The sequence below is a fragment of the Vidua chalybeata genome, chromosome 3 (genome assembly GCF_026979565.1).
Source record: "Vidua chalybeata isolate OUT-0048 chromosome 3, bVidCha1 merged haplotype, whole genome shotgun sequence".
NCBI classification, from domain to species: domain Eukaryota; kingdom Metazoa; phylum Chordata; class Aves; order Passeriformes; family Viduidae; genus Vidua; species Vidua chalybeata.
The window spans coordinates 106285355-106309520 of NC_071532.1; the positions used below are offsets into that span (position 1 = coordinate 106285355).

Genomic DNA, 24166 nt, shown 5'->3' on the forward strand with positions numbered 1-24166 from the left:
GTGAAGGGAACTAAAATCTCCAGGTTAGACATATTACAGGATCTTCAGCGAGTCCCAACTCCTCTGTGCTACCTCTGCCAAAGGGTGGGTGTTGGGCTTGTACTTCTTTTGTATGGTTAAGTGAAAGTTGGGTTTGGGTTTTCTTGGTTTTGTTATAAATAGAAAATTACTTCATTTGAGCAACTTGTATTCTAAAAAGTAGTGAGACTTCAGACTAGGGATGTACTCTCCTTCATTCCCAGGGTTATAAAACTGGTTTGCTTCAGCATCTCTCATGGTGTGTTTGAAATGAAAGTCAACTGGGCAAATATCTGTTGTGTCCTCAGAAAGCAAATCTCTGGAAACTATGCCTTTAAGTTCTTTTCAGTGCTATAAACTTCCTGTACTACTGTGCCATTCAGGTTTATGTAGCAAGTAGTACAATTATTATTTTTTTTTGCTCTTGCACTGACTCCTATATGAAAAACAAAAATATATGTGCAGACAAATATATTAGTAAAATTGAAAAGACAGACCACCTGCAGACACAGCTCCAACCCTCAATACCCAGAGCTTCCTGAAAAGATAATTTTATTAATCAGTGCTTCCAAATTTGTCTTAATATAAAACCTAGTATAAACCTAGAAAAGCACATGTGGTTGATTGTGAGCTCAGTTGTTCTATCTAAAAGGTGCATGAAATGTCAAAAGTAACAGTGTACTACTATTCAGGCATTTGCAGCACAAAAATTTGAAGAAATAAATAGTGTAAGATTGAAATTGAAGGGGGGAGTGTAAAATTCTGAAGTGGGTAAATTTTGCTTGCTGTCCATTGGCAGGAGTAGTAAGTATTTTGTATTTGAACATTGATTCATATCTGCTACCAGCATTTTAAGAGATTGAACAGTTAGCTGCTTTACTAAAACCAACTGACTGCAACTTTGGTGTACTTGAGTGTGCATTTGCAGTTTGAAAGTGTCATGATCTCAATTACAAAATGAGAGAAAATCTTTGAAAAGTCCAAAGTGATGCTGGCTGCATTAATCCCATGCTAGATTAGAAAGTGCCTTTAAATAAAGGCAACAAATAGTGATTGAATAACTTATTTCCTAATTTAGAGAAAATCTTTGGAATGAATAGAAGACTTTCCTAAATCTAATTGGTTTTCATGAAGTTTGTAAAGACTGATCAGCTACCTGTAGTGTCTGTAGACAGCAATTGTGCATTGGTCAAACAACAACATAACTGGCTTGATCAGTGCTAGAATTTGTGAATCACACAAATACCATCAGTTATTAATTGTTTCTTCACAAGCCTTTGCTTTTTTGACTAAAGCCTGTGCTTGAAGATATGAAGCCAAGAGAAGAACAACGAAAGGAAATGTTTTCTGTAATTTTCCCTTTGTGAAGAAACATGCAAATGCAGGAAAAAAAAGTGTTTATTGTGTTATGAAGACAGTGCGTAAAGACAACCTAAATGTTGAATTTGAATGTTAGATGCATACCTTGTATTTACCTTGGTACTGGCCAATCTGTCTCTGTTTTGAAGCTCCTCTGGCATCAGCCTCTAGAGACCCCCTTCAGAGAGTTTTCAATAAGGTGAGTTAGGGCCACAATCTCAGTTTTCTGTTAAAGGTCTGTTTTTTAGAAAATTCTTTAATTCTTTAATTCTTTTGGAATTTTGCAAATTTGCTGTAATTATTCTTACCAAACAAGGCTGCATAGGATTTAAATGTAGTACTTGGTTTGGCATGGTTTGCAGTACCCACCAGGTGACCCTGTCAGGAGCAGAGCCCTTAGAATCACTCATACCAAAAAGCCCTGGGTGTAGAGATTGATTAGTCATCATCTCCCCAAGACAAGCAGGTCACAAGTCCTGTTGGCTTCGTTAATCCCTCTTCTCTTAGGCTACCTCACTGTTGAAAGGATTCATACTTCAAAATGCAATTTGTATTTCCTCTGATGCAGAGCATGCGTGCAAGAGCACTTTCCCAGGGGCAGGGTGGTGGTGAACTCGTGTATCCTAGATAAGAGTGTTGGCTCGGGGGCAGCAGAATCACAGAATCAATGAGGTTGGAAAAGACCTCTGAGATCATCGCGTCCGACCTAGGACCGATCACCACCTTGTCAACCGGACCATGGCACCGAGTGCCACATCAAGTCTTTCCTTAAACAGCTCCAGGGCCGGGGCAGCCCCTGACAATCTCTAACCAGTCTATGGGCAGAATCAACAGCCGCTGTCCCCGCAGCGTGTCTCGGCTCAAGGGCGGCTGTTGTGTGATCTCCGTCCAGCTGACAGCGTTGCTGTCCGGCGTGGTTCTACGTCCCTGCACATCGGGAAACCTCGCATCTCTTCAAGGGGCAGAGGAGGCGTTTCGGGGCTGGATGAAAACAGCTCCGGCCCCTTCCACCCCCCGTGCCCCGTCCTTGAGCCCCGCACCCTGTGGAGCTGTGAGCTGCCCCGCTCCTCTCCCCGCGGAGGTGCCGGCGAGGGGCGCGGGGGACCCCTGTCCCGGGCCGTGAGGACAGTACTGACGCCTTCGCCCCTCCAGGGCGCTGGGAGAGGGCGGCGAGGACACCGCCCGCCGTCCGTCGGCTCCGCTCCGCCGCCCCGCCCCGGGCGCAGGTGCCTCACGGGGTGGGATGTCCGCGGTGCCATGGCGGGGGCTGCGAGGGACACCCCGGCGGGCGAGCAGGAGGTAGGGGGCTGCGAGGGGCAGGGCGGGGGGGCTTGGGGACCCCTCGGACACAGCCCTGGGCGAGAGCGGGGTCCCGCCTCGCCGGCGTTTCGCTTCCATCCCGGGCGGGTCGCGGGCACTCGGCGGGGCTGGGGCAGCCCGGGCGCGCTGAGGCCGCCCAGGTTTGTGCGGGGCTTCGTGCGCGGCCCCGGCGAGTACCTGAAATAGCTCTCGAACCCTTCCCGCCGCCCCTGCGCTCGCCGGACAGCGCCGCAACCCCGGTGTTTTCCCTGGAATGCGCTGCACGGGATTTGCTCGCTGGCCGCTGCGGTGCCAAGGCAAAGCGCCTTCACTTCCCACCTCCTGTCCCCTCCAGGGCTGCCTCCCGGACCGAGGCAGGAGGGGTTCGCTCCCCCGGAGCCTCAGAAATTCCCAGTTTTCAGGGGCGTGTTGTGGTGTGAGCGAGGGTATCTCACGCTGCCTCCTCAGACTCGGTGGTCGCCGCAGTAGAAGAGGGAGGCAGGTGAGGGTGAGCGAGGATTCCCCAACTCCATGGCTCTTGAGGGAACACCAGGTGAAACGGGCAAGGGGCAGCTTCCAAAGAGTGGATGAGGAAGCCTTTCACAGCATGTTGGGGGGCATTCAGCTCATGGAGCTCTTCAGACACCTGGTATGTCCTGTTCAGGCTTGAATTTTTGTGTTTGGAAAGCATCTGGGTGAATTCATGGCATAAGTCTGCAGATGTTGCACAGATGCACCGTCTTTGTCTCACGGAGTTCCTGAGAGCTGCATTGCCAGCAGCTGGAAGAATATCCTGAGAAAGCACCAGTGTTTGCCACCTTACTCATACACCCTTTCCTATGTGTCTGCACACAAGCCCCGCTCCTCTTTTCTTCCACTCAAGGGTGGGCTGATGTCACTAACAAACCTGAAAGCAGCCCTCGAGATGCTCGGTGTGAGGGACCTGAGATGCCACCCGTGACTGCCACACTCATGCTTTCAAGAGGCAGTTGTTTGGTCACTCACAGAACAGAGTTAATTCACTCACACTACCAGTGTTAATTCCACGTTGAGAGAAAAGCTGACTCAAAAGCTGCTCCTCGCTAGCTACATTTCATTGTTTCTCAGATAAACCTAGACTAGCATTTATCTTTGAGTCACAGGTTTCGCTCTCTGTTCTTCTGCTTTTAAATTACTTGTTGGTTCAGTTCTGGACTCCACTGATAACGAATAGCTTAGGACAAAACGCGTCTGCTCCCTATGCCTGTAACACAGTTGCTGAACTGTTTTCAATGAGTTGAAACACTTTCTGTAGAAATAAGAGTTCTGCTATAAATATTGTATTCAATTTCTGTTCTGTTGGGGAAGGGAAAATTTACAAGTATGGTTTTAACTTACAAGAGAATTAAAAAGAAAAGAACTACAGTGTAGGAGAAGCATTAATTTTCCATAACAACGTTTAAGCTTTCTATTTAAGGAACAAAATCAAATCTCTCAGCTATTATGCTTTCTTGGTTCGCCTTGAAACACAATTAAATTTGATACGATGGGAGCGTGTATAAGTGAGAAATTGTAAAGTTAATCTGAGAACAAAAAAAAAATTGTAACTTTCTTTGACCTTCTGTCCTCTTACCTCTCATGCCATCATCTCACATTTCTCCTAAAGCTTGTAGAAACAATTTGATATTGAGGTTCAATTAACCACAGGGGTCTCAAAACCAAAATTTTAATAGTACTTTTATGTTTCATTCCTTATTTGACCACTGCCTATCCATTTCTGTCTCTAATTTGTGGAGTACTTTCAGCTTGCTGATGAACCTGCACAGGTGAAGACGCTTTTAACTGGATTTTGCAGGAATCAAACATTTGGTGTTTTTTTGAGGAAGCAATGCAGCAGGGACACCCAGCCCTTGGAGGAAAGCCCTGTGAGCTGCTGATAGCCAGTGCTCTGCCGCTGGCCACACAGCCTTGCTCAGTGTTATCCTTCCAAAGACAGCTTCTGTCAGCATTTGTGAGCAATATCATGCAAACCCAACCAAGGCTGGGGGACTTGCTGCTGTAGATCCTGTAACAGCTGCCATGTGCATCTTCTGTGCTCTTAATTGTAGGAAGCTAGAGAGAGGGAAATGCTTCAGCTTTACTGGTGCAGAGTCCTACCTTCATTTTACCACTTTCCATTGTGTACTGAGGCAGAAAATATGGTTGTTAACATATGAATTCAACATGGAGAGGCAAAAATCTGCTGTGGGCTGCTTCTTTTTTGAAAGACACACCTGAATGTAGAGTCTGAGGGATTGCTGCTCACCAGCTAGAAGCTCAGGGACACTCAATGAAATTACCAGGCAGCAGATCTTCAGTGACAGTGGCATTTCCTTTCACAGTACATGTCATTGCCATGCAGAACTGCTGTGGTGTTTATGGCTTAATGTACAATCAAGTTCCAAAAGCAATTAGGCAAAATAAAGGGAAAGCAGGTATGGAAAAGTGATCAGGATGTAACCTACCTTCCAGGGGGCTCATGAACTGCAGATTCCCTGTGTTTCTGTGGGTTAATTTAATTAAAACTTAACTACTGCTGTGACCAAAGTATTAACTTTGCTTCAAGGGGATCTGGGAGCTTGGTTCAGAGAGTAGTTGAGCAGCATTCTGGGTATGTGTGGAATTGCAGTGAGACTTCATAACAATGAACTAAGATTGTCAATTTTCTAACCATGAAACTTCTGTAAAGACAGAAGTGCCACCTGCAGCCTGTAAGTGTAGATCTTGGTTGACCATTTTGTGTACCATTTCTTAAGAACTTGACATTCTTTGTCTTCTAAAAACATTTTGGAATCATGTATGTTATAGAGAGGCATTTACTTTTTCTTTTACCACAGCCTTAGCTATTTAAAGGACAAGGGGCAATGGTTTCAAAGTAAAAGCATGTAAGAATGAAATTCCTTACTGTGAAGGTGTTGTGGACCTGGCACAGCTTGACCAGAGAAGCTGTGGCTGCCCCATCCCTAGAAGTGTTCAAAGCCACGTTGGATGGGGCTCAGAGCAAGGAAGGTGTCCCTGCCTATAGCAGAGGGGTTGGATTGGATGATCTCCAGAAGTCCTCTCCAACCCAAACCTTTCTGTGAGTCTATGAAAATTGCTACTGAAAGTAAGTGTGAAAGCAGCATTACGGATCTAAAAGGTTTTTCCCGTTTTTGAGGTTTCAATAGGATACAGAATTTGCATAGCAGTGGTTTGTATCTCTTGATTTCAGCTGAAAGTCATCTTGCCAATGCTTGGAGATCAGGAGGGAAAGTATCAAGGGAAAGCAATCTTTTAAAGTAATTTAATCACTAAAAAAAAAAAAAAACTTATAAAAGGGAATGACTGGAAAGCAAAAAACTGAGACAAAGTTTTAAAGTACACAGCCTCTGAAGCAAAGCTCAAGGGGATGGCAATGAGTCAAGCCAGTTCTGTGGGCTCGCAAGTCTAGTAAAGCTCATATTTATTAGTACTTATGTATGGAAAATGAAGAGTTACTTTGGACAGCAAATATGTGTATAGTCAGTTTGTTTTGTTTGCAATCTCTTATCAAATTAAATAGTATAATTGTTACTATGAAGTCTGTCTTGTGACGGTTTATCACTCTTTTTTTTTTCCCTGCAAAGAAGAAAATTGTCAATGCAGTGTAAAGTGAAGCCTGCTGTGGTGATAACATTTTGCAGTTCATGCCCTGACACTGTCCACTTTCCTTGGGTGAAGTAATGGGATCCCACCCTGTCTTTTTCTGTGAAAACACAAAAAGGAAGGAGTCCTGATACTTGTGCTTGTTTGTTCACACCCACTCTGATAAAACAGTTCAAAGGGAAATGTTTAGATGATGAAAGGCATTGCCTAGAAGTCTAAGACTTCTCAAAACTGTTACAGAGTAAAGATGATGTGTTAGTAAATTTTAAAATGTTCAGAAATTAGGTAATATGTCAGAATATCATTGTGGTGGATTTCATTTCCATATCTCTATTTTTATCTCAATCTAACATAAGAATTAAGGGCTTGTGTAGTCAGTTCAGAGAGAAGACAGACCCAGGATTAATATTGCTACTCCTTTTCATGTTTCCTGGCTTCTGTTGACAGCAAATTTTAAAGAGAGACCGAAAGCCTGAAAGTTAAAAATTTGATTTGATGTGTTGTCCTTCTGAAAGGAATACAGATTAATAGAGAGTACTTTTCTTTCTTCATTTTGAATTTTATGGCATAAAATTAAATCTTACACTTTTTTTAAAGGCTTTCCAGTATCCTGGAACTTCTACTGTTGGGAAAAACCCCTATGTTTTTCATTAAAATCTCTATAGAAACAGTGCAATTTTTGTATTTTAATTACTGGCATGTACCTTTATTTTCAACATTTACTTTATTCTTATTTGCCTATTATGTTTGAGAATATTCTTGCATGCTTATGGTACTTTTCAAACATCAGATGACAAATAAGAGAACACAGTTTTGCAAAATGTTTTAAATACACTTGGAGTGATTTTCTAAAAAATCTTGGGCCCAAAATTACTTACCATATGATGTCAATTTTCACAAAGATATAGAAATGTCAAGTCAAAAGGAAGATATGCAAAGTCAAGTGACTTTGCTAGTGTCACACCAGCATTTTGTGACAAAGGAAGAAACAGAGCACAAATGTTTGGGATTTGTTTAGTCTGTGGAACTTTCTGTGAATGTTGTTTAATTACTGTGGTATGAGTGTATTTATCAATTATTATTATCTGAAAGGTTAATAAAAGAAATATTTTTTAAAGTAAAAGTTTTCAACCTTTAAAAATATGAATTAAGCATTCAAAGACAAAACTAAGCTCAAGTAATATTGTAGCACTTCTCTGCTGCTTCTTGCTTGTTTGTAGACTTGTTTCCTTTTAATGGCTTGTGAGAGGATGGTAGGTAAGCCTGAGGGTCATCACAGCTCACTTTTAGGAACACTGTAATCTTTTTCCAGGGGCTGAATTAGAGAATACATTAAAAATCAAAGTAACGAGCACCCAAATGCCTGTTGATGATAGGGATTGAGGGCATATGGATTTATTAGTGGAATAGCTGTGAAGCAAATACATTAAACTGGTGTTAAATATAGACTTTAACCCTATCACTTGTGTAGCTTTTAACTTGTGTACCTTGGTTTACTCATGGTTTGTTCTGTTCCTCTCACACAGGGGTACAGGCTCTCGATGTGCAGCAAACTCTGCTATGCCATAGGAGGTGCCCCAAACCAAGTGGCAGGGAGTGCTGCTTCTTTCTTCCTGCAGATCTACCTACTAGACATAGCCCATGTAAGTAGCACAAGAAACATTTGCAGGCTATAGACTTAACTCTGATATTGTCAGTCATGTCCCTAGAATGATAAATGGGGAATTATTAAATAAATGTTTGAAATTGTTTTGTTGCCATTGCCCCTAGCTGTTCAGCATCCTGGAAACTGCATAAACTTGTCCAGAATTAATTTTACCCCCTAGTTTTCTTTCTGTCTTGAGATGGCTGTTTACTTTTAGTTTGGGATCATATTAGAACTTCGGATGCTGTAGAGCTCACACACTTGCAGACACAAGGAAAATCAGTTCTCAAATTCAGTGTCAGGAGTCAAAGAGTATAAGATAGGAGACACCTGAAAACATTAACAGCACCATGCTGAGGTTGTGAAGTTTTTTTCATTTGGTTTAGGTTAAAAATCACTCCAGTTGCAGCCAGTAGCCACCACAGTCTTAAGCTGTGCCAAGGGAAATACAGGTTGGATATTAGGAAAAATATTTTTATGGTAAGAGTGATAAAGTTCTGGAATGGTCTGCCTGGGGAGGTGGTGGAGTCACCATCCCTGGATGTGTTTAAAAGACAGACTGGATGTGCCACTCAGTGGCATGGTTTATTTGAGGTGTCAGGGCATGGGTTGGACTCAATGATCTTAAAGGTCCCTTCCAACTGTGTGATTCTGTGACAATTTCACATAAATTTTATTTGGTTTGTCTAAGGTAATTTTGTGGCAAATAAAGCTGAGTTATCCTTCCTGAAGGTTCTTTGCTTCCAGTCTGTGGCTCTCTGGTGCAGAAGCAGACCTGGTGAAACAAAGCACTAGGAGTCATCCCATTCATCTGACTTTCAGCTGCTCTAGCTAGATTTCAGAACAGCAGGGACACAAAGAAAATCAATCCATAAGCAATTTTTACTGTTTTGGATTTTCTTGTATGCATGCATGGTAACTAGGACAAGGTACTAGGATGGAAAAAAGTATTTTAGGGAGTTGAGGCCAAATTGCAAAGACTGTGTGAACAGCTCTGAAACTACAGGTGGGACTACAGCACTGATGACTGTTCCTATTTGCTGGAAAAAAACAGGAGGTTCTGGGTCAGATATCATTACCCATTTGCTGTCTAAAGACAAGATATTATGACTGGAGGTGTCCAGAAGTTTGGGGTTATGTTTTTCCTATAAAAGTCTGGTATTAAAAGCTGACTTGTGACTTAATAAAATTTTCGACACAGTAAGGTGTGCATGTACAGCTGAGATCATCTTGAGTGTCTTGTTGAGATCAAAGTTGCAAGATGTAGAAAAGGAGCCAGTTTTGGACAGCAGTGTCCAAGATGTCGAGTGGATGGTGTGGAATCTGAGGAGTTGGAGGTGGAAAAAGGAGCTTGAGGGTACAGCAGAGAGGTGGAGCAGCTGTGACTAAAGCTATTGCCCACTGACATCAAGGATAGCAGTACAAACCATTGGAGATGATGAAGCAGGAACTAAATGAGAAAGACTCTAGCACCATTTCCCCAGGGTGCTTAGAAGTATGGCAATTTCCCCATTCTTTGCTTGTCACAGAGACTGAAAATTCTCAAAGCAAGGGACTGTTCCTTTATGTGTTTGTGTACAGTGTCCAGAAAGCTGGGGTCCCATCCGTGCATCTTTGGGCACTACCTAAATAAATGACATCAAAATAATTATTTTATTAACAAGCTTATACTGAAACCAAATAATTTTGCTTAATGTTGGTAGTGATATACTTACACTTTCATTAAGGGGCTTAATTATTTGTTCCCTGATGGTTTATTTTGTTCTCTGAAGTAGTCCTGCAGGGACAGGATTTATTTCAAGGTCTGATAAACAGCTCTGAAATCCTGTGTTCTTTCCCATACATTTTCGGGAGAGAGAATGTAATTATATAGGCACTACCTAGATTTATTTCTTGCCCACTTAGAGAGCAGAACTGTTTTAGCTTCTTGAGAGAATGTGAAAGTCACAAAGTGTAATCTTTCATAGATAATCTGTATCTTTTCTAAGAAAATTATATTTTCTATTAATTTTCTGTAACTTACAGTTTTTCAGTTTGAATTCCTTGTTCCACCTAAGTTACTTGTATAGACTACAGACATAAATGGAACTCCAAACCACATGGGATCCTTGAGAGAAATTGCTAGAGGACACCAAAATTCTCTGATAAAAGGATCCTGGTCTTTATTCCTTTTGAGATGGGCGAATTTAGCATATTTTATCTTGTATTTTATTAACACTGAGAAGTTTCTGGCATTAGTGCTGTCAGACACTGTCTAGATTTAGGAGATAAGAAAATGCAGCCAACAGCTGTATAAGCCCATACCAATGATGAAGACAGGGTGACCATACAGAATCCACTCCTAACATGAAAGAGATTTTGCTTTTTCCTCAAAGCTTTCTTCCACAAAATATCTGAACAAAATATGAATCTGGAACTCATGTAATTTGTACATTTTTGTTCTTGTCCCCCTCATAACTGCGGTATTTCAACCCCTCTATCTTTCTGACTGCTATTTTGTGCTTGTCTGTCCTGTCTCTTGAGGAGCAATAGTGACCTGTGGGCAGTCCTAGTGCAGTCCCTACAGTGGGTCTGCCTCAGGGCTGGTGGCCTACTTGCCACCCTTTGATGGCTATGGGAGGGCAAGAGCCAGCTAAGGTGGATCAGCAAGAAGGTGGGACACAGTCCAGTGCTCATCCCAGCTTCATCCCACCATGCAGCAACAGAATGGAGAGCCACTGTTGTTATCTGCTGGACACTGCCACTCCCAATCCTTCCCTGTTCACAAACTTTCTGGGGTGGAGCATGTGTCAGCATGAGCTGGTGGTGACAGGAACATTGGCTGCGCTGCAATTTCACCTAATTTGTGTTAAAATGTTATGGGTGTGATATCAGAAGTTCATAGCACCTGCCTTTTGTGCTGGTCATCCAGGACATTTAAAGGTCACTGCTTCCTACTTTCACCTCTGAGAGAACACCTACAGCAAATTCTGCAGGCAGGGCACCTGCACCAGCTGCATTCCTGGTGCTGCTGCCTGGGAGACAACATCCTTTGCAGGAAAGCAGGGGATACCTGCTCAAGCTTGCTGTTGTATCAGCTGCATTTTCCAGGCCTTTATTGCTATGCTGAAGCACAGAGATGAAGGGGCCTTGTCTGCTCTCTCTGTTTAAGCCACAGAGGCTCTTTCTGCAATTTCTCTCAATAACTGATGTGAGGAACGTCCACATCTATATAGGTTTCAATGACTTTATTTTCAGGACAATAGTTGCAGTGACATGAACTGAGCACTTGGAAGAGAACCTTTTAACCATTGTGTGATGGGAATTCCTGATCTCTGTACAGATACATGTGAAAAAATCCCAGCCTTGCCTGGGATAAACTGTATTTCTATATAGGCACGAAAGTATAGTCCACCTGGGTTAATGTCAGAGGTTTTTCTACTTGGCCATGTTATTCTTATGTAATCCATGAACATTTTTCAAGTGAGATGTGATGGACACATGCTGGCAACTTTGATTTGAACAGATGTGCATTGCATAATTCAGTTGTCACTGCTCGGTCCCAGGTGGAAAAAATCTGTTGTGCAACAACCTCTTCCTCAGGCACATGCCACCAGTTGGCAGCCTTGTTGCTGATCTCAGGAGAGGAAAAAACATTGCTGCATGTAAACAGCCCCCTCTACCATTTTCTAGATTAAGTCAAGATAAAGATATAGGGAGATGGAGATGCATGGGGGTAAGAGGGTAATTACAGAGGGACTCTGTCAGATTGTATGACTAAATCAAAGACTTTGTTATTTGACTGTTTGATTCATTTTCCTCATCCCAAACATATTCTGGATGTTTCCTTCCTTGCATTTTCCCCTTCTGATCCCTTAATTCACAGCACCAATCTCAATGTCTCATTTGTTTGCTATGGGTAACCAATAGGAATTTCTATGACAGCAGCAGACATGTTTTGTAAATGAACTATCATTATTCTTTAAAAGAATAAAGCTGAAGTGTTTTTTTTTTCTGGAAAGTTGCTTTATGCTGTTTCATTGTATTGTGAAACAATGGCTCTTGTTTATTGTATTCTGTCTACTTTCAGATTACTCCGTTTCATGCCTCTTTGGTGCTGTTCATTGGCAAAGCCTCAGGTGCAGTTACTGATCCTATTGCTGGCTTTTTTATTAGCAAAAGTAGATGGACAAAAATTGGCCGGTTCATGCCTTGGTAAGTATAAATGTGTACATATCTTTACATATATATGTGAATATTGAGTCTTGTGATCATATAGCCACCTCACTGAATTAGTCTTAGGGATTGTATTCATTCACATATATAAAATAAAAACTAAAAATTGCCATGTCGTCTTTAACTTGTTCACACATGAAAACACAGAAGAAATTTTCTGTCACTGGAGATGCAAACAAATAAAGCCAAGAGACTGTATTTTTAGCAAAATTGAAAGCTGAGATCTAAAACTTTCTTAAATCTGTGATTGAATTTTCATCTTTGTATAGATTTCTTTAGTTTGACTTCACTCTTCCACAAAGTTGGAACTTACTTCTACTTATGTCCTAGAGTGCCTTCACGTCTCACAATCAGCCTTTCAGGAGCTCCTTTAACTGCCCAGGCCTTTCAGTTCAGGGAAGGATGCATGCACAGATGTAGAACAGATGTGTGCATGGATGTAGAATAGATGTGACACCATGGCACCGAAGGGCTCAGCAGCCAGCACTGCCATGGCACTGTGTGAGGTTCTTCTTACAGTACTCAGCAGGGTCCTGCTTCTCTTACATCCCAGAGTCAGAATAGTTCATTAAAAAGTCACCATGACTCTTACAATGAGTGAGATGTTGTAAGGTTTTATTTTTTTGTGAAGGAAGTGTGTGACGCTTCACTGTGACATCTTACCTGCATGCACGTGCTGTCCATGTGCTCTCAGGAGAGGTTAGAACAATGAATGTTGCCCATATAGGAATGAGACTGACAGGTGTGAAACAAGAACAATTGGAAAAGATTGGGCCATGTTAGAGGAACTCATCTATGCCACAGGGCATATGTTTGTTGGTTTTTAGTATTTTGGAAGCCAAGAACAGATTTTCTACTTCGTGAAATAGGGAGTCTTTCATAATTTTATCTCATACATTATATGGATGTATTGTACGATTTTTTAAATTAATTGCAAATTTTTAATTGATATAACCCATAAACTTGATTTACAAGAAAAATCTAACAGTAAATGTGTCGTGAGCAAGGAAATTGAAATTTCAGGGAAAATGAGTGCAGTTTTTTAGCTGGTTCTCTTGCTGTTGTGCGGTTTTACAGCTACAGAAACTTGTCCATGGGCAGCTTATATCTGACAAAATAGAGAAGGCAAGTACACATTGGAAAAAGGCTGAGATCAGCTGCTTTTGGCCCAGTAAACAGGGCCTTCAGGTTGAAGTTAAGCTTTTTGTCAAGTCTCATGGGAAAAGAGGTGCTTACTGCTGTTTCTCTTTTCAGGATTTGGTTGGAAGCCAGGTAAATGGTGTGGTTTTTAATGACCACTGAATTAACCAAGTAAGAAAGCTATCCAGAAGGAAAACAATGAAATTTTTATACAAACAACATTAGAAGTATTGTGATGTTTTATTTCTTTTTTTTTTAAGTTCTGTGAAAATACAGCAAGTGCATGTGTTTATTGTTAGTGTTACATTGATGTTAGAATGATTCCTGTCCTAGCACAAGCATGAACTTATCAGCCCTTTTCACTGCAAACCAGCTCCAGCACATCTTGCACGTCTTACAGGAAAAGTGCTTATCTAACACCACCTTTCATCAAACAGCTGCTTTCTTTACAGGAGGATTTTGTCTGGGTTTTTTTGGTAACACTAATATTTTCATGTAAATTCTGTTCCTAGACTGTGGGAGTCAGGCCATTTTTTTTTACAAAGCAAAAAAGAGTCTTCCCTTAGCTTAAAAACACTTCAGTATTTTGAATTTTTTTCTGACTTCTTAACAATCTAGAATGAAGCAATGGATTTTTTTTAGTCAGAAAAGCTTGCCAGCAAAGCAAGAACTTTAGTAAGGGAGGTGAATGTTTAACTATCACTTAATACTGTCCTCAATATAACACAAAGTCATCAGTCACTTATTTAATGGCTTTAAAAGGCAGAAGCAGCCATTGACTTGAAATACTGGTCAAACATTTTGTCACAAGAGATAATAGCTGACAAAAATTTCAGCAACTCCAGCAAGGCTTTGAAAACTCCCTGGCATTAGAGAGGAAAGGAAAATGTGGGAAAGGGAGAACAATACCAAGAGGGTTGTTGCTAAAAAGTTGCATGAAAAAGTGGCTGTGAAGATATTTAGTCTGGTGACTCTGCCTGGACACCATCTGGAAGAGCTCATGCTTTTGGAGAGGAAGGTAAATTCCCTGAGATGTGTTAGGATGTTACCTTTGTTTATGTTTTCCATTGCTGTGGGTGAACTTTGGGCTGGGGATGGAGGCACAGAGAATATCAGAACCTGGCACTTTCCTGGTAAATGTTCAGCTCCCAATGATGCTGTCCATCCCAAAGAGCAGTGTGGGAAAGCCATTGTTTTACTAAACTATTTACCCACATTACTCTTTTGTATTCCAGGTTTTCAGTTCACGATTGCAAAATAATCAGCTGACCCCCAATGTCAGTAGTGCTGTTGTGAAGGGATTAATCTGTTTTCTCTTTTATGTGTTTGGAAATTTTTTGTTAGGATCTTGGTCATCTAAATACATTGTTCAGTGCCTGATTGACAAGAATACAGGACAGGCCTCAGCAGCTCAGACTTTTAGGAAATAATAGCATCTGACCAATTCTGTATCATGAAGTTTGACAAATGCTATTTGCCTGAAATAGGCTTTAGACTAATGTCATTAATTGCTGGTTAATGGCAATATCTGGAATATAAGTTTCTGTGGTTCTTTTTTTTAAGCCACCTTCCTCTCTGAAGATGATCCTTTTGTGTTTGAAGTGTTTAGGAGTTAAATGGAGGAAATTATCATATACCCAACTAGACACAGACTGTAGGAGCTTTCACAACGTGCTGTCCATTGTCTCTTTTGCTTTTTTGAGTGTTTTTAAGTCTATCAACATATTTGCACTAGCTTGAAGTAGCAGTGAAGACACTAAGTTCAGAGGAAAACCAAAAGCACTAAAATTACAAGGGGGAATCTCAATAATAAGCAAACTCATATAAAAATTTTTGGAGTATGCAAAGACATGATGACAGATCTTCGTTTTTAGTGATTCTTTCTAATAAATGTGTAATCTGAGACATGTGCCAAGGAATGGCAATATAGGTGTGCTGTTACAGTGCGTGTTAAAGGAAATTATGTCTTTTCTGAGTGGGATATTAATTTAAGTATAGCTCTTTTCTTTCTGATTTTCTAGATTTTTTTCTGCTTTATGAAAGTGTTAATCTAGGTATTTATATATTTAATATTAATATTAATATATTTTATATTAATCTGTGTATTTAATGCACACTAACTTTTGATATTTAAAAGCATACATTACTGCAGTTAGAAAAACTGCACATAAAATAAATTGTGTTATATTGATTATGAGCAGGAAAATTTAATGCGCTTTGCCATCATTATTTTAAGATTGTCAATGTGTGTTAATTTTCTTCTCAGGGTGCTGGCATGTACACCCTTCACCATAGTCTCCTATTTTTTAATGTGGTACCTGCCTCCGTTTGTCTCAGGAAGAGTTGCTTGGTATCTGACTTTCCACTGCCTTTTCCAAGCACTGACCACAGTAAGTAGATTACAGGTCATGATGTTCTCAGCAGGAACTTGCTTGTTGTCTGTCTATATTAGAGCATTCATATTTAGTAAACTTGTTTTCACATCTTACTTCAACTTCTAGTGAGTTTAAGGGACAGGCAGATGCCCTTTTATCAAACTCTGCTGGTTTATGGTTTCTGCTGGTGTTTTTTTCTGGTAAATGAACTGCTAGTTCATCCAGGTTACCTCCAGTGTCCTCAACTCATTCTTGTATAGATGTTCAGATTCCTAATTCCAGTTAGACATCCAGCTTCTCATAACTTTTCTTCTCAGGAGCAGATGAGGAATTCTGTATTCCTATGTTAAGTCTGAATATTTCCCTAAGTCCTTTGTTTTCCCAGTAGAAAGATGGTCCAGAAGACATCCACAATGGCTTTAAATAATTTCTTTCCTCTTTCTTTTGAAAGAGAAACACAGGGTTTCCATGGCAGAGTTTTGAAAATGTACACATGTGCCATTTTTGATGGAGGTGAATAGAAATGCATTTTGTACAAACGTTGTGGGATGCAGAGTGTAAGACTTAATTTGGCTGCAGATCTCTGGAGTGGTGGGAACACCACAGAGAACTTGGTTATTCAAGCAGGTTCATGTCCCAGTTCCACTTTGCGATGGTCTTAACTTTATGCTTAACTCAAATTAAGGAGTGTGTGGCACAGTGGTGCTGAAAGACAGAGTAGTTTTCACTATTATCTCCTGGATTTACATAATTAGACAGATATTTGAAATATTTTGGGTATTTGTGTAGCCTTCTGGCTTGAATAAAGTGGAAAACTGTATTTCTTCTTTATGGCTTTGCTTTCTGTTAGTTAGCTCAAGCTAGGAACCATGATAGTGTCCTAGTGCAAAAAAAGCAAAATTCTTTTCAGTCTCTCTGTGAAGGATGTTTTCCCAAGGAAACTGAAGAAGCACAACATCAAGGTAAACACTCTGGGTATTTTATTGTTTATTATTTGTGTTCTGAAAGATACTGTTTTCCTTTTATATGCTTTACAAACCAGAAAGAAAAGGCAGGTCTTTGTGCTAAAAAATTGGTTGAGGGTTCTCAGTGTTCTGAATGAATGCTCTAATTAATTCCAAGGTCCCATTAAACCATTTTCCTGGATATCAAAGGAATACAGCAGTTTTACCCTGACATTTCCTATGTTCTTTCTTTCCATAGTTATTCCAAGTACCATACTCTGCCCTCACCATGTTTCTCAGCACGGACCAGAAGGACAGAGATTCTGCAACAGCATATCGTGAGTGTGATCTGGGCTCTCTCTTGGGGATTGGGGCTGAGTTTTATTGAAAATCCTTCTTAATCTATAGGAAGTTCCTAGTGATTTGTGTCACTAAACTTTTATAAGAACGATTTAATATGTGATGAAAACTAATTTGTCTTCAAAGGAATTGCATTTTTCTAGTTAAATAAGGGACATTAATATTTAATTGTCTCAAATTGTCTGATTAGTTATAAACTCTTTTTGGTTTATTGCTAGCCAGAGGAAACAATAAAAAAATCACTCCTAACCAAGTCAGGGTAAGGAATAATGATTTAATTTCAAGGTGACTTATAGGGGAAAAAACAAGAAACATTCAATTAAAGAAAGAATGAAAGTAATTTTGAGGAGTTTGTTGTTTTGGTTTTATTTGGAGTTTGTTGTTGTGTTTTGTTGCCTTCTTTTTTTAGTTCATATATCCTTAGATTTATGTGTTTCATGTTATTCAATGTGAAATTCAAATCCCAAACCTGTTTTCTCAGAAGTAAATTTGAGAACTCATAGAACCAAGACAGTTAACCTCACCAAAAAGTAAAGTAATTTTGTGTTCCTGTTCTCACCAGCTGAAATCTCTTTTTTTCATTTAATCTGTGTTTTTTTTAATTAATTCTGACATACACCAGGTAGTTTAAAGGCAGATCTTGTTGTAATATAGCTAGCACTCTGAGTGTATTAGTTAAAAGAATGAGGCTTTCCAGACCATATCTCTGGCTCTTCAACAACCAAAACCAGATAAACTTTTAGCTTTGAAGCAAATCAATCAGACCAAAAAAAGTGCAGTGAAAATATTTTCAAGATTTCCTGTATAGATCATAAATTGAATGTAGGAACAGTTTCCTCCCCTCCTCCTACTTTCTTCAGCTCTGTTCTCATGCCTTCTTTACTGTGTAACTGCATTAAGCAAGGTAAAGAGAAAAAAGTCAAATATTACATGAAAGACTTCTCTATGTCTTAACTTGTCCTTAAAGTGTTACTTTAGAATAACTTGTAGGTTTTTTTGTTGCATCTGTTTTCTCTTCCTGGCAAGATCCCTTTTCTCTTCCATTAGTCCTTCTAACCCTCAATATACTTGATCATGTTGAAACCCACAGAGGCACAGTGAAATAGCAAGAAGTAATAAAAATGTAATGTCAAAAGTTCTAGATACGACATCCCCTGAGCAACCCAATCCCTCTCCAGAGACTTGGAACTGTTGTAATTTGCTTTACCATCAACTATCTTTAAGAAAAATCTGGACTGGCAGTCACAGGACAGGACTAAACAGCAGGAGATTCCAATTGTGTTATATTCTTTAGCACTGACTTTATTCTGTGTCATCTGGCCAAAATCCTAACTAAATCCATGTACCTAGTGTTTCCTATTGTCTGGTTTTATGTCTTCAGAGGCTGTGATCCAAATAAATGTGCTTTCTGATCTGCTAGTCCCATGCAGGGCTTCACAGGCATGTGAAACTTGTACTCATAAAAGCTGAGAGGTGTCACACATTTATGGTGTCAATTTATTGTTCAGAAAGGGTTTAACTTTTGAGTGTACAGCTGTTCTCCTAAACCAAATTAAGGTGGTGGAATAAACCATAGTTTTGACTTTTCAAATGTTGGTATTTTTGTGCATGTTGGTATAATATTTGTTTGGAGCAAAGTTCTCTTGTAATGTTTATGCTTATGTGAGGACCTTTTTCTCTACCTTTTCCGTTTTTGGTAAGTGTTTTACTTAGACACTTCTGCCGCTCTTTAGGCTTCATAGAGAATTCTTCCTGTTGATAGACTGTCTTGGATGCAGTCAGTTATTCAGGCATTTCTTCAACTGTAAAAGAAAAACAGCTGTGTAATATGAAGTGTGCTCTTAAAAATAAGGTTGGGATCAGAGGATCCATTACCCTCTGCTGGAGACAAGCAGAACTGCTTGTTATAAATTTTATTCTGCTGTTGTTATTAGTGCAAGGTAGAAATACTGGATTCCAAAGTTGCTTTAACATAACTCCTACGTACATTCTGGCCAAAATATAACCTACTTCAAGGTACAGTCTGCTGGCAGGTCAGCTTTCTTGGCTGATGTGGAAAGTAATACATCATAAATTCTGAACACACAAGAACTTTGGAGGATACCTGTTCCTCAGCTCTTGCTACTACTTAGAAAATAAAGTTTCACAGTGGTTGTATTTCTGGTGCCTCTAATGATGCTTCTGGGTTTTAGTCTATACAAGTTCTTGATAAAATGCAGATGTAGAGCCCTAGACAAGGTTTATGAATGTGTAGGTGGTGTTTTGAATGAAAGGTGTGATTTGAGGACATTGCTTTGCACTGAATTTGGAAGCTCTGCAACGCCCAACTGAGACCAGTTTGTGTCCAAACACTTCAGACTAGATTGGGGTTAGATTTTCACCATCTGCCAGGATTTTTGCGTGCAGGGACTGAATTGCAGCATTGCTGGTAAGATTGGATGTGAAGTCTGGGGAAGGGGCTTTTTTTATTTCCCATTGGTTTAAATTAATGTTACATGGCACCTCATATTTTCCACTCAAAAGCATTCTCAGTTTGGGAACAAAGCAGCAATGGTTTAAAAGGTCTAGGTCTCCTAAGGAGCCTCTTTTCCCTTTTCCTTACTGGATCTTGCATAGCTACACACAGCCTGCATTGCTGCACAGTCTAAACCCCTCACAATCTCTGTGCCTTGCCCTCCCTTTAGATGGTGAAGTATTTTTATTCCTTTACAGGGACACACAAGAAGTCACGTGTCTGAGGTCACCTAGGAAGGCTGCTATAGATTAGGGGACTTGAATAAACATGAATCTAGGAGCTTTTGAAACAGCTGTCACTTCCCAGAGGGAGTATGAGAACCACCAGGGCACAATCTGCTCTGGATGCATCCCTTCAGAATCCTCCATGGTGCTTCTCAGAAAGGAACATATGACCCTGGGAGCCACTGAAAGAGAAAAAATAGGAAAAAAAAGCCTGACATTTGGGTGAATGAGAAGTCCATTTTCTCAAAAATCAGAAGACTTTGTCTCCATCCTTAATCTGTTCATACATTCAGCACTAATGTATCTTTATGCAAAATGTGTAAAAAGTCTCTGGAGCTAGGACAGGAATTCAGTTTATCTCCTGGCCATGGGGAAGCTGGATATGGCCATATTGCAGGGAAACAGGCACAGTAGGCTTGAAATATCTCAGGGTAAGGAGGGTCTACAACCCAAATTTCTCACCATTTGCCTTAACAGAGCTGCAACACCTGGTTGGGTTGTTGATTAATTTCATGAGATGATGCCAATGGTTAGATTTCTGTTTTCCTAAGTGGAGGCTTTGGTTGGCTTTTTTTTCAGATGATCCCCTATTTTTTTTTTTTTTTGGTGAGAATTAGTGATCTGAATCATTCTCTGAGGTTGAGGTAGATAGTTTTGCCTGACTCTGGCATTAGGCAATTAAGAAAAGCACCTGCTGTTTCCAAGAGCTTTGTAGCTGTACTATTTTCATAAGCCTGAGGCAAGTATCGCTTTATTTTACAGTTGGAGGACTCAGAAGTCTGATTAGATAAGTGTTTCACAAGTTGCTGTCGAGTTTGAGATGAACAGTCTGATGTCATGACTCCAAGTCCTACTTTGGAAAAAATGGCATTTAAAAAGTAGTTCTACTCTGGTCCTCAAGATGAAAGATCTTCGCGTTATCCCCTTGTGGCTTCTAATCTCAGCATTCACATCTCTTACACAGCTTGTATAGAAAAGGCTCTTTCATGGATGCTTCTTCTCAAAGCTGATGAGAAAATAAATGACAAAACTCTCTTTCCTTGAAACTGTTCTATTAGAACAGTTTCTATTAGAACTGACCTTTCAGTTCTTCAGTTCTCATTCCTGTAAGAGAAGTGGTTTGATAACATTTCAGTGAGACAGATGAGCAAGATTCTCATCCTCAATGCACATTTGTGCTTCCATTCTTTAGGAATGACCATGGAAGTGCTTGGGACCTTGATTGGAGCTGCACTTCAGGGGCAGATTGTGGCCAGTGCTCACATCTCTCCCCACTGCACTGTCAATCCCTCAGTAAACACCACTGACTCCTGGCATGACACTCCCAGCATTCCAGACCCCTCAGACCCCCTGTCTCATCAAGTAAGTGTCTATGGGAACACACTAAAATACCCTATGGAGAAGGGTGGGGAAGTTTCTCTAATACCAGATCATATCCAGCTGTATGAGCATGAACACGACTTCCTTGAAATCAGTGATGCTGGGGCTGAGGCAATGAGCTTCTTACAGACAATGCTTTCCATCTTTGCTGTCCTTGCAACTCCTTCTCAGTGTGACACCAGAATTTTTTTGAGGAGCTTTGCAGGAGGTGCCAAACCCATAAAGCAGCTGGGAGGGATATGGCCACCCTTCCTTTCCGCTAGGGGCTGATTTACACTTTGTAGAAGCTTACTAAGAAAAGCACATTTTACCCCTACAGAAATACTCCATCCAGTTCTGGGGTCCCCAGCACAAGAAAGACATGGACCTATTACAGCAGAGCCAGAGGAGGGTCACAAAAATGGCCAGAAGGTTGGAGGACTTGTCCTGTGAATACAGGCTGAGAGAGTTGGATTTGTTCATCCCAGAGAAGAGAAAATTCCAGGGAGAACTTACTGCAGCCTTTCAGTACAAAAAGGGAGTTTTTAAGAAAGATGAGAGAAACTTTTAACCAGAGTTTGTAATGCCAGGACAAGAAGGAATGGTTTTAAACTGAAAGAGGGTACATTTAGATTAGATATTAGGAAGATTTTTTTTTTTTTTTTTTTTTTTTTACAATGAGAGTGGCAAGGTACTGGCACAGGTTGCCCAGAGAAGCTGTGGATGTTCCATCCCTGGAAGTGTTCAAGACCAGGTTGGATGGGGCTCAGAGCAACCTGGTCCAGTGGAAGATGTCCCTGCCCATGGTAGTGGGTTGAAATGAGATGATCTTTGATTGTCCCACACAACCCATAGCATTCTATGATTCCATGAAAAAAGGGTGACTACAGCAGCATCTTTCAGTTCAGCAACACTGATTTCCAAAGGAGTTACCACTGGAGATCTCCTGTACACATTAATGGCAATTTTGTGAACCAAATTCTAAGTCCTATTTGGAATCTGTATTTTTGTGAAGGTACAAAGCACTGTTAAACGTAAATGGTTGGTAACACCCCATTAGTGGGGGCAGATCTCAGTGGTTAACATGTGAAATGAACCTAGGGATCCATGCTTATTTATTTAATTTTCCATGACAGGCTTTTCCTGTAATTTTGCACAAACAATTTAATCTCCTCATACTTGAGTTTTATATTTTTTGAGAAACAAAGAAGGTTTTGAATCTGGGAGGAAAACCTAAAACCTGATCCAAACCTCATTTAACACAATTTGATAGTGTTCCATTGTTTGCAGTGGTCTTGAAACAGGCCTTGAATTAAACAATTACATTGTGTAGTGTTTTTTTTCCCCTATGTTGCTTGTGAAATCAGCAGATTGTTGGTTCCAATTTACCAACTGCTGGATTCATCCTTTCTTTTTATACTTTCATCTGTTGCTCTGTCAGTGCAAGTTCCAACCAGTATATAAAATACCCTATGGAGAAGATTCCTTGACCTGAATCTAATCTCAAATGCTTGATGCAAATGAGGAAGTACATATTGTGCTCTTCCTAATGCAGTGGAGTAGCTCCTATTATCATGCTTCAGCAGCAGTAAAACCACAAGCTAAGGTATGTTTTTATCTATGTTTTGGATTTGCATACTCAGGCATCAGCACTGGTGGTCCAGGAGGGGGTCAAAGCCTTGCCTCCCCCCATTCTCAGACACTATTCTTTGCCTCTGTGCCACCTGATCCTTGTTTTTTTTTTATGAGAAGCACAAGCTTCTCATAAAGCTGATCTGGGCAACAGTCTGAGGACAGCTGAGCTACCTACTTGTCAAGACGAGTAGCTTGAAAAGTCATGGAGCAAGCTGAATTTCATTGCACACCTGTTTCCCTGTCTGAATCTGCTTCAGACTAAAATCCCCCATTTCTATTTTGAAACCTCTGAAATGGCTTTCAAGGAAAAACAATCTTGATTTATTTTCTTTCTCTTTAACCATATGTGCTTTCCTGTCCTTTTTGAGGTAGGAGGGAGATGGAGAAAGAAACTTCACAATGGATTGAATGTCAAGTAGTATTTTACTTTGAAAAACTAGGAAAAATCCATAGCCTAAAGTAGCCAGACTTTGTAGGTAGAGGCATTATCTTTAATTAAACTAGATACTAAGACTGGGAAATTATGGGAAAGCTGTTAGACACAAACATTTTTTAGATCTGAAGAAGTTGCAGTGTGACTGGAAACCTGCCCTTTCTTCACACCACACACAGCAGAATATGCACCTAATTAATTGCACAATAAAGAGGAGATCTTGAATTGGATCTTGATGGATCTTGAAATTTGGTTGTATGGCTGATAGGCATTAAGTTACAAGTTGAGGCAAGACTAGATTAATTGAACTTGAAGTACCTCCATCAGGAAATATTTAGAAGAGGGCAAATCTTGACTTTCTTTTAGTGCCCTTCAGGAGTATGAGCCTGACTCTTTTTGTCACAAGGACTAATTCTTAGCTGCTCAAGAGCACACCTAGTTTTAAAAAGCACTTAGTGAACAACTGGTATTATTTTGTTTCTTATTGAAAAAAAAGAATTGGAAGAGATGGTAATTTTTAAGCTCTCCTGAAGCTGTTACTATAAGCTTATGAATGGATCTTTATTACTGGAAACCAAACATGGCTCTTGATAGAGTTGTAGATGGGCTACCAAGTTTTGTTCAGGGTTATATGAGTATTCTTGATGGTTTAAGATCAAATTACATTTAATGATGGCCTATGAAACACAACATTAAATTCAAGTATTTCAAGCAAATAAACAAATACATAAAAACAAAATATAAAATTCATAAAGGAGTCCTGTTACTATTCCTTTTTTTTTATCCCCTTCTCTCCTGGCTCAGCTGTATTTCAGGCTGAAATTGCCTTGTTTAAGTGATTTCAGATATCTGCACTACTGCACTCTGAGTTCTGTGCAAGCCATAACCAACAGTGTGAAAGTAGTTTGTGACTTAATTTATAGCTCTGATATTAAAAAATCCCAAACCTTTATCCCATATAAAGAATAGTCCTGCATTCCTTTATCTCACCATATTATTTTCT

At 40.2% G+C, this 24166-nt stretch overlaps 1 protein-coding gene across 2 annotated transcripts in view; it reads left to right on the plus strand.

The window, feature by feature from the left end:
- The first annotated feature begins 2612 nt into the window (after window positions 1-2612).
- The window catches only part of MFSD2B (MFSD2 lysolipid transporter B, sphingolipid), a 38269-nt gene continuing 16715 nt past the window's right edge, over window positions 2613-24166 (plus strand). For both annotated transcript variants that reach the window (XM_053939332.1, XM_053939333.1), the window contains exons 1-6: window positions 2613-2676; window positions 7845-7961; window positions 12033-12157; window positions 15585-15708; window positions 16897-16975; window positions 20929-21098. In XM_053939332.1, the coding sequence (XP_053795307.1) occupies window positions 2635-2676; window positions 7845-7961; window positions 12033-12157; window positions 15585-15708; window positions 16897-16975; window positions 20929-21098 (657 nt within the window). In that variant the 5' untranslated portion in view covers window positions 2613-2634. The remainder of the gene's footprint in view (window positions 2677-7844; window positions 7962-12032; window positions 12158-15584; window positions 15709-16896; window positions 16976-20928; window positions 21099-24166) is intronic.